This window comes from Hyaena hyaena, unplaced genomic scaffold (assembly GCF_003009895.1).
Source record: "Hyaena hyaena isolate Hyena2069 unplaced genomic scaffold, ASM300989v1 scaffold_1281, whole genome shotgun sequence".
Lineage (NCBI taxonomy): Eukaryota > Metazoa > Chordata > Mammalia > Carnivora > Hyaenidae > Hyaena > Hyaena hyaena.
Genome location: NW_024081918.1, coordinates 420,183 through 433,683, shown reverse-complemented (window position 1 = coordinate 433,683; position 13,501 = coordinate 420,183). Strand labels below are relative to the sequence as shown.

The window sequence follows — 13,501 nt, the reverse complement described above, 5'->3', positions numbered from 1 at the left end:
AAGGGAAGGGGTGCTGTTCACACTGCACATAAGTAGATTTGTGTATTTAATACTATAATATCCTGGTACTTGGCAATAAATCTCTTGTTCTAACAAAATGAATATATTACAGTGATTTTCCAACAGGTAGAGCTAAGGCATCTTGAGGTAGTGATACCTTTTTTCTATAGTTGGGCCTGTCTCAGCCGTACCAGAACCTGAGGCCTGCCTCCAAGGACCGGTGCTTTGCTCGTTTGGCCTCCATCTCTGTCATAGGCCTGTTGCATCTGAGGGCAGGAGCCTAGTGCCCTAATTCAAGCCTTCATTTTACAAAATGTCATTGGTGTCTGGTGCCAAACTGTTAAAATAACCAACTGGGCCACGGCCAGGGCTCGCCCAAGACGGGTCACTTACCTTTTCATTTTTTTTCTCATCTGGTCTGCATCCTGTGTTGGTGGGGCTGGACGTTGACAGGCCACTGATGGGCCCCCCTCCAGCCTCCCCATTGAGGTTGGCAGCATTGACATTGGGAGGTGTGACGGCTGACGCTGCGGACGTGAGTGGGATGGCCGGCCGGGGGCACTGGGCCCCGATGACCGTCTGCACCTGGGGCTGGTGGATGTGCTGTGGGGACACCACGGAGTGGGGCCTGAGGCTGGCGGTGGGCAGGCGGGACGGGGAGTTCTGGGTGCGCAGGGGCGACACGGTGGCTGTTGGTCGGTCCTGAGCCTGGGCTGAGGTGTGGGCAGCTGGAGCACAGGGTTGGAGAGAGAGTGGGGTTGGAAGGTTAGTTTGCATCTGCAATGCAATCACAGTGGACTTTTTCCTCGGGCTCGTCCTCCCAGGGCTTACCACCTCTCTGTGGTCTGTCCAGACCTGGCCATGCACCATGGTAGAGAGACTGAGGCTGAACAATGGGGAAAACACATCCCATCTTCCCAAAGCTCTGCCATGGCACAAAACAGCCCACCCTCAGGAAGAGTGGGAACATATTTTCCAAGGTTGCCACAAACATGGGCATGCTCCCAGTCTCTGTGAAGCCTTCTGTTTTTCTCTGCTGAGATGAACTAATACGCTAAGAAGACTTTTTAAAAATGCCCTTGTTAGAACGTTCATGAAAGTAAAGCCTGTGACAGAATTCTGAAGAAGCCCCAAGATGCCCCAGAACTCATAGACACCACTGCATGTAAGGTGATCATTGCCAACAGCACAATTCTGGTTCGTCTCAATCCCAGAACTTAACCCAGTCCTTTGTGTACACTTGGTACTTGACTTGGTTGAACTAGGGCCAAGAGTGTGAGGCAGCTTTAGCTGGTGATGGGCATGTCAGGAAGACAGCTGCAGCCTTGGGACAAACCATCACCCTCCCCCTGTGGTCTTCCCAATCTTGGTACACATGGAAGCAACCATCTCTAGATTCACAGAGGAGGAACCACCAATGACGAATCTGCCTCCTATTGCCAGCGAAAATGCCTCCTAAGGATGTTAGGGGTCTAAAGGTATAACATTTATAAGACCCTGTCATTTGAAAACATAAACTTCCTTCTAAACACAACACCAAATTAAAATTAATCCTGCTGCAGTTTGTGCTAGTGATTTTGAAGAACTGTCTCCTTGCTAATTACGGAAGAAACCTACAGGGGGACGGAATGAGCCACACCAGAACAATGGTGACTTGTGCCCTGGACTGGTGACCCAAAGGGAGACACGGATTGTGGCAGCCAACACCACTTCTTACCATGGGTCCTGTGCAACATTGGGCAACTCAGATTCAGTCATTTTTGCACTGTTGCCCAGAGAACAATTACACATCATACTGTCCTTATTTTCCACCACCAGAATTCGTCATTCATGGCTTTAGCAACATGAAAAAACACATGCGATAAAACAATATTCTTAGCCCCCAAATATGCCTTGAATAGATAATCTACTCATAAATCCTAACAGTGCTTCCCTGGCATGTGAAATAACTCGGCTCGAAAACGACAGCCCTCCACTTGTGAGCCAGGCCTCTCTTCATTCTGACAGCGCTGTGTGGGAAGAGTGGGTGAGATCTAATTATGTGATCCTGGATTCTCCGGGACTCAAGGACTCTCACCATGTTCTTTGTTTATAGGAGGTAAAATATATAAAGACTGATTTATGGTTTTAAAAGTATTCAGGGTTCGGGGTGGGTTTAAATCGTCACTCAATGTAGGCCCACATTTCAAAAGACCAAGTTAAGTAACTGTGCAGATCGATGAAGCCACTGGAGTCACTTAATCAGCCCGAGGTAACCCGTGACTTGGACAGTGCTCCTGGGGCCATTTGTCTGCCTCTCCCCAGCTGTCTGAACTCTCCTTCACCCCAGCCCCCCAGCCTTGGAACGAGAAGTGGTGGCTTGGCGAGGAAAGAGCAATCACTTGGGCCCATAAGTCTGCAGGGGCTGCGCTAGATTCTTTCACTGAGTCCCACACAACTTCCCTCCACCTATGGCTGGCTTCCACATGCCTGCCACATTGCCCTTGCCAAACCCAACGTAAAAGAGGACAGGGTGTTCCAGAAAGTTCTAAGCCTGCCTGCCAGGCAATCTCTTTGACACCCTTCCCAATTTTCTCCTTTGTTCCTCTTCTTAGCCACTCAGGCCTCCTGGCTGTTCCCCCAACACACAGGCTCTGTCACCGCAGAGACTGCTGTACATACCACTCTTTTCCCAGAGAACCGCATTGCCCTTCGGTTGCTTCTGGCTGCTTCTGCTCACCTCAGACACTGCCCTCCAATGGAAACCTACCCTTGCCAACCTACCAAACACTGCAGGCTGTTACTCTGTGATCCCAGACCCACTTGCCCTGCTTTAATTTCCCTTTATATGGCACTCTCTGCTCTTAACAGTTTGTATGATGCACTCTTCATTATGTGTTCACTGCTCATTGCCTCTCTCCCCTCCACTACAAGGTGAGCTTCATAAGGGTGGGACATTTGCTGTGCAGTTCACTGATATTTTCCAAACAGCCAGATGGATGCCCAGGATACAGTAGATGTTTGATAAATTTCTTGAATGAATGAACGAACAAGTCTTTGAGAAAAGAGAACTTCAGCTAAAACATCTCTACAGATTTCACAGAATCAAATCACTGGAGAAGAAAAAAATACTCCATGAGAAAGAGGAGCATGACTCATCCCACTGGCTGGTAGAAGAATGTAGGATTCCATTAATTCTCAGTAGGATTTACCCTAAATTTCACCCACCCTGTGTCACTCAACCTCAGACTGATCTACACTGCTATTCTTTCTAGTCATCCTACTAGTCAGCAATGTCAAAGTAGCCTGCACAATACAGGGAGGCAGCTTGAGAAAATGCTATTATTGCACAGTCTCTGTTCCCCTTTCCCGCTCCTCTTTAAAGCTTTGGCATGCTCTAGCAACTCTGGAGTGCCTAAATCCCATGGAGCCTCACTCAGTTCACTGCTATGTCATACTGTAAGTGTGTTATAATGAGTGACTGAATGAATAAATTATCTTACCATCAACATTGTCCATTTCTTATTCTCAAGTTTATCACTTCCCGCTTCATGGATGAAATAGAACACTGGCAACTCCCCAAACTTCAGGCTCACCTCTCTCTCAACTCATCCACATCTAGACCCACCTTGCCTTCCAATCTCAAGGATACACATCCCAACATGTCTACCCCTTCATGCTCGTCTCGATCCTTTCCCCTGGCTCATCTCCTTCTTGCTTGTATTAAATTTATTAACTTTCTGCCTGTAATTTACTAAGTTACATCTCCCATTTCAAAAATAGTCCTTCTACTAGACAGTACCTACTTTTCCTGTTTTTCTTTATACCCAGTGTTCTTGAATAGTGTCTGTTTTGGTTATTTCTTACTTTTCACTCAATTCTTTGTGTGATCTGTATTTGCTCTCAGAGCAGTTTTCATCTCTGCTCTGTGTTCTGGATAAATTCCTTTGTATGCCTTCTACTGTCACTAATTTCATCTTCAACTGTGTCTAAACTTGTTCTTTCTTACTTTTTACTCACTTTTTTGTGTGATTTGTATTTGCTGTCATGGAAGTTTTCATCTCTGTTCTGTGTTCTAATGTCACTAATTTCCATCTTTGACTGTGTCCAGTCTAGAGTTTATGTCACCTAAGGAATTTGTATTTAAAAAAATATTTTTCTTTTTCTAAAATTTCAAGTCAGTTCTTTTTCATATTCATCAGTTTCTGATTCATAGCTATCCATCTAATTTTACTCCTTCATACACCCTGTTTTTTTTTTTCTTTTTGGGGGTGGTATGGTTAGATGTTAGTCTTTCTTTTTTCTTTTAGAGGATCATAAATATACTGATATCAAAGACCTTTTCAGATTTCTTTCTTATTTCTCTCCCATTTCTTCAGTTTATTGGCTATTTTATGTGTTAGTGTTCCTCTTGTGCTTTGAAACTTCAGTGTGCACACTTGTCTTAAGCATGACTATCTTATTGCTATTGTTTCCTCAGTCTGTAGTTCTGCATGGTATTCTGGGATCTCCCTCCTCAGAACCAGGTGTAAAAGGATGGTTTGAACTCCTGTCCTACAGGGATGGTGTAGATCTTGTCCTCAGGCCAGAGCCAAACTCAGCTCCATGCCCAAGTGGCACTCTCTATTCTCTCCCATGTCCCAGCGCTAACCATTCTCAAAGAAGAGACTGTTGCTGTTCGAATCATTGCACCTAGCTCTGATCCCCTGATACTCATTCACCAGGGACTTCCTATCTATTTTCTCCTGCAGGAGTTGAAAGTCAGCCAACACTGCCTGCTTTTCATTCCAGTAAGCCAATGCTTTAAGCCCACTTACTATTGTGAGTTCCATTTTGTTTAGATCCATAAAGTTCACTTCTTAAAAGTTTAAAAACCCATCCTGTGTTCAAAACAGAGAGAATAGGGGATTTCCACATGAACCCACTCTCCCATCCTATCCAGGAGTCCTTCATTAACTTCTCAGTCTACTAAAATATGGTTTCTTACCTTCATTCCATCAAATATTATCAGAAAAAGATCAACGATGACTCCACCTGGCAGCAAACTTAGTGGACACTTTTCTGTTTTCAGAAAAAAGTATCCACTGATCTAGTTGCTTACCTTTATACCAGTATTACACTAACTTGGTTTACTCTAGCTTTATAATATGTCTTGAAATCAGTGTGGCCTTCCAAATTTGTTGTTCTTTTCAAGGTTGTTTTGGCTTTTCTAGGTCCTTTGCATGCCTATGTGAATTTGAGAAACAGACTGCCAATTTCTGCAAAAAAGTTGAGTGGGATCATGATTAGTATTGAATTGAATCCATAGATCCAATTTTTGGAGAATAATTACTTTGACAAATTAAGTCTTCTCACTCATAAATAAAGTATATTTCTCTACTTATTTCAGTCTTATTCAATTTCTTTCATCAATATTTGGTAGTTTTCAGCAGATAGGTCTTCTTTTATCAGATGTATCCCTAATTAATTTATATTTTTCATGCTACTAAAATTACTGTCATTTTTTAAAACATCAATTTGCAATTATTCCCTGCTAGTATGTAAAAATAAAATTGATTTTTGTATATTAATCTTGTTTTCTGGAATCTTGCTGAACTCATTTATTAGCTCTAAAGAAAGCTTTTTGTATGAGTGTGGATTCCTCAGGGTTTTCTCTTTACAAGATCATGTTATCAGCAAATAGACATAGTTTTACTCCCTTCTTTCTAATCTACATGCTTTTTATATATTTTTCTTGACTAACTGCTCTGACTAGAACATACAGTAAAATACTGAATAGAAATGATAAGAGTGGATATCCTTGTTTAATCTTGATCTCAGAGGGAAAGCTTTTAGTCTTCAGACACCATTAAGTCTGAGGTTAGCTATGGTTTTCATGGATGCCCTTTATCAAGTCAAGAAAATTTTCTCATTTTCTGAAAGTTTTTAATCAGGAATGTGTCTTGGGTATTGTAAAAAAAAATTCCCACATCTATTGAACTGACCATATTATTTTTATTCTTTAATTTGTTATTACAGTAACTTATATTGATTGTTAAATGTTAATCAAAATTTGAATTCCAGGGAGAAACACTACTTGGTCATGATATATTATCCTTTTGATTCATTACTCTATTTGATTGCTAAAATTTTGTTTAGTGTTTTTACATCTATGCTATGAGTGATATTGGTCTGTAGTTTTATTTTCTTTTACTGTCTTTGTCTGGTTTGTATATGAGTGTAAAGTTGGCCTTGTAGAAAAAGTTAGGAAATGTTCTCCCTTCTTTTCAATTTTCTGGAAGAGTTTTCATAGAATTTTATTTTTTCCCTTAACCATTACACATAATTTAACAATGAAGCCACTTAGGCCTGGAGATTTCTTTGTGGAAAGTCTTTAACTAATTTAATTTCTTTAATAAGTACAGGCCCATTCAGTTATTTATTTTTTTAGGTTTATTAATTTGTTTTTAAAGAAATTTACCCATTTTGCCTAATTTATTGAGTTTATCAGCATAATTTTTTATAATCCCTTACTATTCTGTAAAATCTGAAGTGATGTCACTTCAATTATTCCTGGTATTGATAATCTGTGTATCCTCTATTTATTCTTTAGCCCTCTAGTTAGATGTTTACCAGTTTTATTACTGATCTTTTCAATGAACCAAATTTTGGTTTCATTGATTTTCTCTATTGTTTTTTCCTTTTCCATTTCATTTATTTCTATACTGATTATTTCTGTTTCTTTTATGGTTTCTTTGCTTTTCAAATTCTAGTTTCTTAAAGTAAAATTGAGGAGATTGATTTGAGATCTTTTTTTCCCTAACATAGGTGTTTAATCCTACAAATTTTCTCTTAAGTACTGCATTAGTGGCATCCCACAAATTTTGATATGCTCTGTTTTCATTTTCATTCAGTTCAAAATGTTTTCCAATATCACTTCTGATTTCTTCTTTCCTGTGGGTTACTTTTAACTGTGCCATTTAGTTTCAAATATTTGCGGATATTTTTGTGTTATTAATTTCTAATTCATCTGTATTTTGGTCAGAGAATATAATTTATGAGACTTGAATTCCTTTAAATTTAAAGATTTAAATATTATGGCCCAGAATGTGGTCTATCTTGGTAAATGTTCTGTGTTCACTTGAAATGAATGTATGTTTTGCTGTTGTTAGTGTAGTACTCCATAAATGTCAATTAAGTAAAACTGGTTATAGTTTGTCATAGTGTTCTAGATTCTTACCAATATTCTGTCTACTTGTTCTGTCAATTATCAAAGGAGTATTGAAATCGCTGACTATAATTGTGGATTTGTCTATTTCTCTTTGCATCTTTATCAGTAATTGCTTATATATTCTGAAGTTCTATTATTTGGACATAAATACTTCTCTTGATGAACTGACTCCTTTATCATTATGAAATTGCCTTTTATTTTAGTAACAATATTTTTTGTTATAAATTCTACCCTGATATTAATATAATCATTTCAGATTTAGTTTTAGTAGTATTAGCATGGTACATATGTTCTCATTATCCATAGATTCTGTATGTGCAAATTTACCTACCACCTAAAGTTGATTTGTAACTCCAGGGGTGCCTGGATGGCTCAGTTGGTTAAGCAATCGACTTCAGCTCAGGTCATGAACTCGCGGTTGGTGAGTTCCAGCCCCCCGTTGGGCTCTGTGCTGACAGCTCAACACCTGGAGCCTCCTTCAGATTCTGTGTCTCTGCCCCTCTCTGCCCTTCCCATGCTCATGCTCTGTCTCTCAATAAAAATAAAATTGATTTGTAACCCCAAATCAGTACCTGTGGCGTTTTTGTAGTCATTTGCAGACAAGCACATTCTAGCAGAAATTTTGAATCACTGACACATTTTCCCAGCTGAGGTGCAACAAGACGATGCTCTGCCCAGGGACAGAGATGGGAGGGGGCAGGGCAGTGCAGTGCCAGAAGCTCCAGCTCTGGGATTAACTGGACATGTTTGAATCCTGCTTGTCACCTATTAGTGGGGTAGCCTGAGGCAGTTTGCCTCTGAACCTGATTTTCTCTTTTGTAAAATAAATACAATCTACCACAATGACCCTTTTTAAAAAATATTTAAGATTATAATCTCTGTGAGATACATACACATGTATGTATTTCACTTGGAGCAATGGTTCAATATTCACTAATCGAGTGTCTATGGAAACTTTATAAAGTATAGCTACTGTGAATAATGAAAATCAATGGTATATCTTGATCCTTTCACTTTTTACTTTTTTACTTATTTGTGTTTATATATTTAAGTATTAAAATATGTTTCATGTTCACAGCCTATGGTTAGTTGTTTCTTTTAAAATAATACTTGACAATCTCTGCATTCAATTTAAGGTTGCTTAGCCCATTTACATTTATTTATATGATCAGGTTTAAACCTACACTTTGCTACATGTTTGCCATTTAACTCATGCATCTTTGATTCCTTTCCTGTTGGTGCCTTTTTTAAAAAATTAATTGGAAGTTTTTGTGGTTCCATTTCCCTCCTTTGTTAGCTTATTTGTTGTAACTCTGTTTTGATATTTAGTGCTTGCTTACATCTTTAATTTATTATAGTCTCTACAAGTGATTCCATAACTCTTCACACATGGTATAAGAACATACTTATAATAGTATAATAGTATATAATGGTTTAATATAACACTATATTCTTCCATTCTGAACCTTTGTTCATTTACATTACACATTTTACTTTTACATGTGTTTTAAATCCTTAACTGCATTGCTTTTATTTTTGTTTAAACAGTTTGTTATAGTTTAAAGATATTTAAGTAATGAGAAAAAACATATATTTATATATACAATTTCTATTTCTTGTGTTCTTCACTCCCTTTTATAGATCCATGTTTCCATCTGATACCATTTTCCTTATTCTTAAAGAAATTTGTTTAACATTTGTCATAGTGTGGGTCTATTGGTAATGAAATCTTTACTATGTGTGAATAATTATTTTGCTTTTATTTTGAAAGAAACTTCCCTGGGTATAAAATGCCAACTTGACAGATTTATTTCTTTCAGTACTTCTTTCAGTTACTCCACTATTTTCTCACTTAAGTATTCCCAACAAGAAGTATACGGTCATCCTTATTCCTTCCTACTCTATGTAACATAGCTTTTTTTCTTTGTTGCTTTTTAAGATTTTATCACATACTTTAAACAATATGATTATCATTTGCCTTGGTGTAGTTTTCCCCATGTTTCTTGTGCTCGGGGTCCATCAGCTGTCTTTGATCTGTGAGTTTGTAGTTTAAATCAAATTTAGAACAATTTTATTTATTCAAATAATTTTCTGTGTCACCCTTTTCTCCTCTACTTTGGAGACTCCAATTACACTTATATTAAGCCACTTGAAGTTGTCACTGCTCACAGATGCTCATTTTTAAAATTTCTCTTTTGGGGTCCCTGGGTGGCTCAGTCAGTTGAGCACTTGACTTCGGCTCAGGTCATGATCTCACAGTTCGTGGGTTTGAGCCTTGTGTCGGGCTCTGTGCTGACAGCTAACTCAGAGCCTGGAGCCTGTTTCAGATTCTGTCTGTCTGTCTGTCTGTCTTTCTCTCTCTCTGACCCTCCACTGCTCATGCGTCTCTCTCTCTCTCTCTCTCAGAAATAAATAAAATGTTAAAAACATTTTAAATAAATAAATAAATAAAATTTCTCTTTTATGTTTGTATTTCATTTTTCATGTTTTCTATTGCTATATCTTCAAGTTCGCTAATATTTTCTTCAGCAATGTCTAATCTGTCATTAATTTTATTCACTGCATTCTTGATCTCACTGTAGTTTTTATTTATAGAAGTTTGACTTGGGTCTTTAAAATCTCTTCCATGTGTCTAGTTAATTTTCTGAGCATGTTATAATCTATGAACACATAATAATAAATGCAATTATAATATCTGTTTTAATCTCTGTCTGCTAATTCTAATATCTGGGTCAGTTCTGATTGATTTATCTTGTCATTGTGGGTCATACTTTCATTTGTGTGCCTAAGAATTTTTTATTGACATCAGACATTGCTATTTTTATGTTGTTGAGAGCTGGATATTTTTGCAGTCTTAAAAATACTCTTGAGCTTAGTTCTGCAGCACTGTTAAATTAATTTGAAACAGTTTGAGCTTTTTGAGTTTGCTTTTCAGACTAGCTGGGTGGGACTAGAGCATTGCTTAGTCTAGGGACTGAGGCAAGGTCATTCTGCATAGACTACGTGATGCCCTGTAAACCGTTTTTCCATCTGGCTTGTGTACTGTTTCCAGTACGCTATTCCAGTACACTATGAATTCTGGGCACTGATAGCACCAATTCTTTCCCTCATAGTTTCCCTGACTTTGTACAGTTTCTTCACATGCATATGTTGATTACTTCTCAGTATACTACTCAAGTGGACACCCTGCATCCTTTGGAGGTTTCTTTCTATGTAGCCCTCTCTCCTCTCTAGGTTTCATCCTTCAAACTCCAACCACCTTGGTCATCCAGACTCCCACTCCACATCCTCATTTCAGGAAGACTGCTAGGCTCCATGTTGTTACCTCTCCCTGTGCCACAGCCTGGAACTTCTCTCCAGGCAGTAAGCTGAGGCTCACCCCCTCATTTTCCATTCTCATGGATCACTGTCCTTGGTTTTCCAAAGTCTGACATCTTGTAAACTGTTGTTCCTATAATTGTTTCTGGTAGAAGGGTAAATCCTGTCCTCCTTACTTTAGGTCGGTCATAAGCAGAAGATTGCTTTATCCTTTCAATACAAAACTCTGATCTATTATTTAAAACCTCCTAATGTGCCTCAATGGCCTTAGCATAAAAACTGAAATTCCCTGACATGGTCTAAAGGAACCTCCATGATCTTCCTCTGCTTACCTTTCAGCTGTGCTACAGGCACTCATCCTCTGCTTTTTGTGTCTTTCCACACACTTCCACCTCACCTCACCTCCTGCTGCATGCTAAGCTCTACCCGGCTTTAAGATCTAAAATAAATTTTGCCTCTTCAGAGAAAATGTCACTAACACCCTAGTCTTCTCCTTCCATGCCTTTTGTTTTAGTCACATCAAAACAAATAAAGTTACCCAAAATAGAAACTCTGGTATTTCTCATTGCCATGTTTGTGTCCTTGCTAGAATTCTATTTGTGCTTTGTCTGCTCAGATAGTTCCTATTTGTACTTTAAGAATCAAGGCAGGATTGCCACCTCTTGAAAACTTTCTTCTCTCATTTTCCTCCCCAGTCTGAATTACATATCTCCTTCCATTCTTTCTTAATACCTCCACTGCAGTGTTTTTCAAACTCTATGGTGAGAATTTGTTTCCCTGCCCTTCTGTCTAACCGGGTGTAAAAATAGAGTCTATAGGTTCTTCTTTGTACTTCCAGAGCCTAGCAGAGTGCCTTGCATCTATCTATCTATCTCTCTTTCAATATGTATTTTTTTTATTAATGAATAAATGGCTGTATAAGGCTCTTGCCCCTGCTAAACACTGATATGAGGTTGTGTGGACTCTGGCACTTTACAGGGAGAGCTCTGCCCTTGGAAAAAGGAGTTACATTAATCAAGCAGAACAAATCATATTGGATGCTATGGCCAATGCAATTAAGCCTTTGTCAAACTGCCTGACTTTGGCTCAAGATGAGAACATTGATGAAACGCCTCTCAACTGCCCGGGTTGGGGTCTGCTGAAATGGGCAATTACTGCAGTGAACAATCCATTACTTGTACTGTCAACAGTGTGTTTTTTCTCTCTAAATGCAGAATGAAGTGGAAAATGCTATGGGAACTCAGTGGCATTTAATTTACTGATATGATGTGGTAGGAGCCATTCTTTAACCTGACTGTAACAGCAATAGTTTGGGGATAAGTATGAGGTTGGAATGCACTGAGAAAACCATTCTAAACATCCTGTGCCTCACTCTTCCTGTATGTAAAATTAGTCTGATGGAAGAGAATGCTTGTCTCACCATGGTGGTTACTATGGTGATCAATGACTGAGATGCAATGTTGTACTGCCCTTAGTCATGCCAATTTCTTTCAATTCTGCTTGTTATTCCATAGAGGGAGAAATGACTGGCAGGTCTCATTTTCTTCTTTGAACTGGAAAAGTTGCTAGCAAGGCATGGCTTAGAAAGGCCATCATACTGGGGTGCCTAGGTGACTCAGTTGGTTAGGTGTGTGACTCTTGATTTTGGCTCAGGTCATGATCTCACAGTCGTGAATGACAGCATGGAGCCTGCTTGGGATTCTCTCTCCCCTGTTCTCTTCCCATTCCCCAACCCAACTCTCTCTCTCAAATTAATAACTAAACTTAAAAAAAGAGAAAGACTATCATACTGGCATTCTGTACAAATAACCCTGGACTGAGGAACAGGGCTGCCTGATCTCTCTACATTGTGGTGCATATAGAAACATGTGTATGGCACACTGGGGTGAGTGGATGAGATGTTTATAGCCAGAAGCGATCTGGTCTGGGACTTTAGTTGCCCCAGATCCTGTCTGGGTGTTCCAAAGGTCAAGGAGGTCAGAATCTTGGTATACTTCTGACCTGTCATGGCACACTAGTCAAGAAGCTCTGCTGTGGGCTCATTCAACCACTTGGCTACCACAGTGACTGTATCTCCAGCTATAGGCTACCAATAAACGCCATCAGATGAACTTGAGTCCTGCTACAAGCATAGTTGTTTGGGAGGTAATTGTTGGGGGCAAGAGGGCTGATACCAGATAATATTGCTACAGAGCTCTTTTTGTATAAAGACAACTAGTTCTTCCCCATAGGGCAGAGTTGCAAAAACAGAACTTATTCTTGGCTAATTTAAGCAAAACAGACATATATGAAAGACTCGTAGGCACTTACAGAGTCTCTGGTATGGCAGAGTCAGGCTCAAGAGCCAAGGCAGTGCCAACCCCACCCAAGAGGTTTCCTTGGTGCAGATCTCATTGCTGCTGGAAATAAACACTATACAGAATGAGGTTGGACACTGGACACCAGATATCCACCTTGTACTCACTGATGACTGGGCACCAGACACCATAGGTCTACTCTGCACCCACTGATGACCGGCACTGGACACCAGAAGTCCACTCGGTACCCAGTGATTACCAGGCACTAGATACCAGATATCCACCCTGCCGCCCCTAAAAGCTGGCTGTTTTCACCACTACTTTCTCTCTCAAAAGGGGTCCACACAGCTTCTCATGTTTGTGGCTTCTGAATGGAAGTCACATGCAAACATGTCTATTCCCAGCATCTAGGTCACATGTCTGCCCCTTATCTACAAGGTGAGCTGGACCAGCAGGGCCAGCCTTCTACCATGGTGAGGTGGGATCCATACAGGAGATGAGAGCCCCATGTAATGATGCTGACCCAAATCAGCCTGTGGGTCACAGTATGCCAGCATCCACCGCACTTTGCAAAACTACATTTCATTGTCTTCCATCATAAACCAGTCCCTTCTGGTTTCTTCTAGGCCAAGGCATGCCATTGTCATTCTCCCAGTCACTAGTCCAGAAACTTGGTAGCTGGACTTGGTTCCTTATT

At 39.9% G+C, this 13,501-nt stretch overlaps 1 protein-coding gene across 1 annotated transcript in view; it reads right to left on the bottom strand.

The window, feature by feature from the left end:
* Positions 1-393: 393 nt before the first annotated feature.
* SH3RF3 (SH3 domain containing ring finger 3) overlaps positions 394-13,501 on the bottom strand; it is a gene marked incomplete at its 3' end in the record, with an annotated part of 310,591 nt that continues 297,483 nt past the window's right edge. The window contains exon 8 of the mRNA XM_039223149.1: positions 394-728. Within this exon, the coding sequence (XP_039079080.1) occupies positions 394-728 (335 nt within the window). The remainder of the gene's footprint in view (positions 729-13,501) is intronic.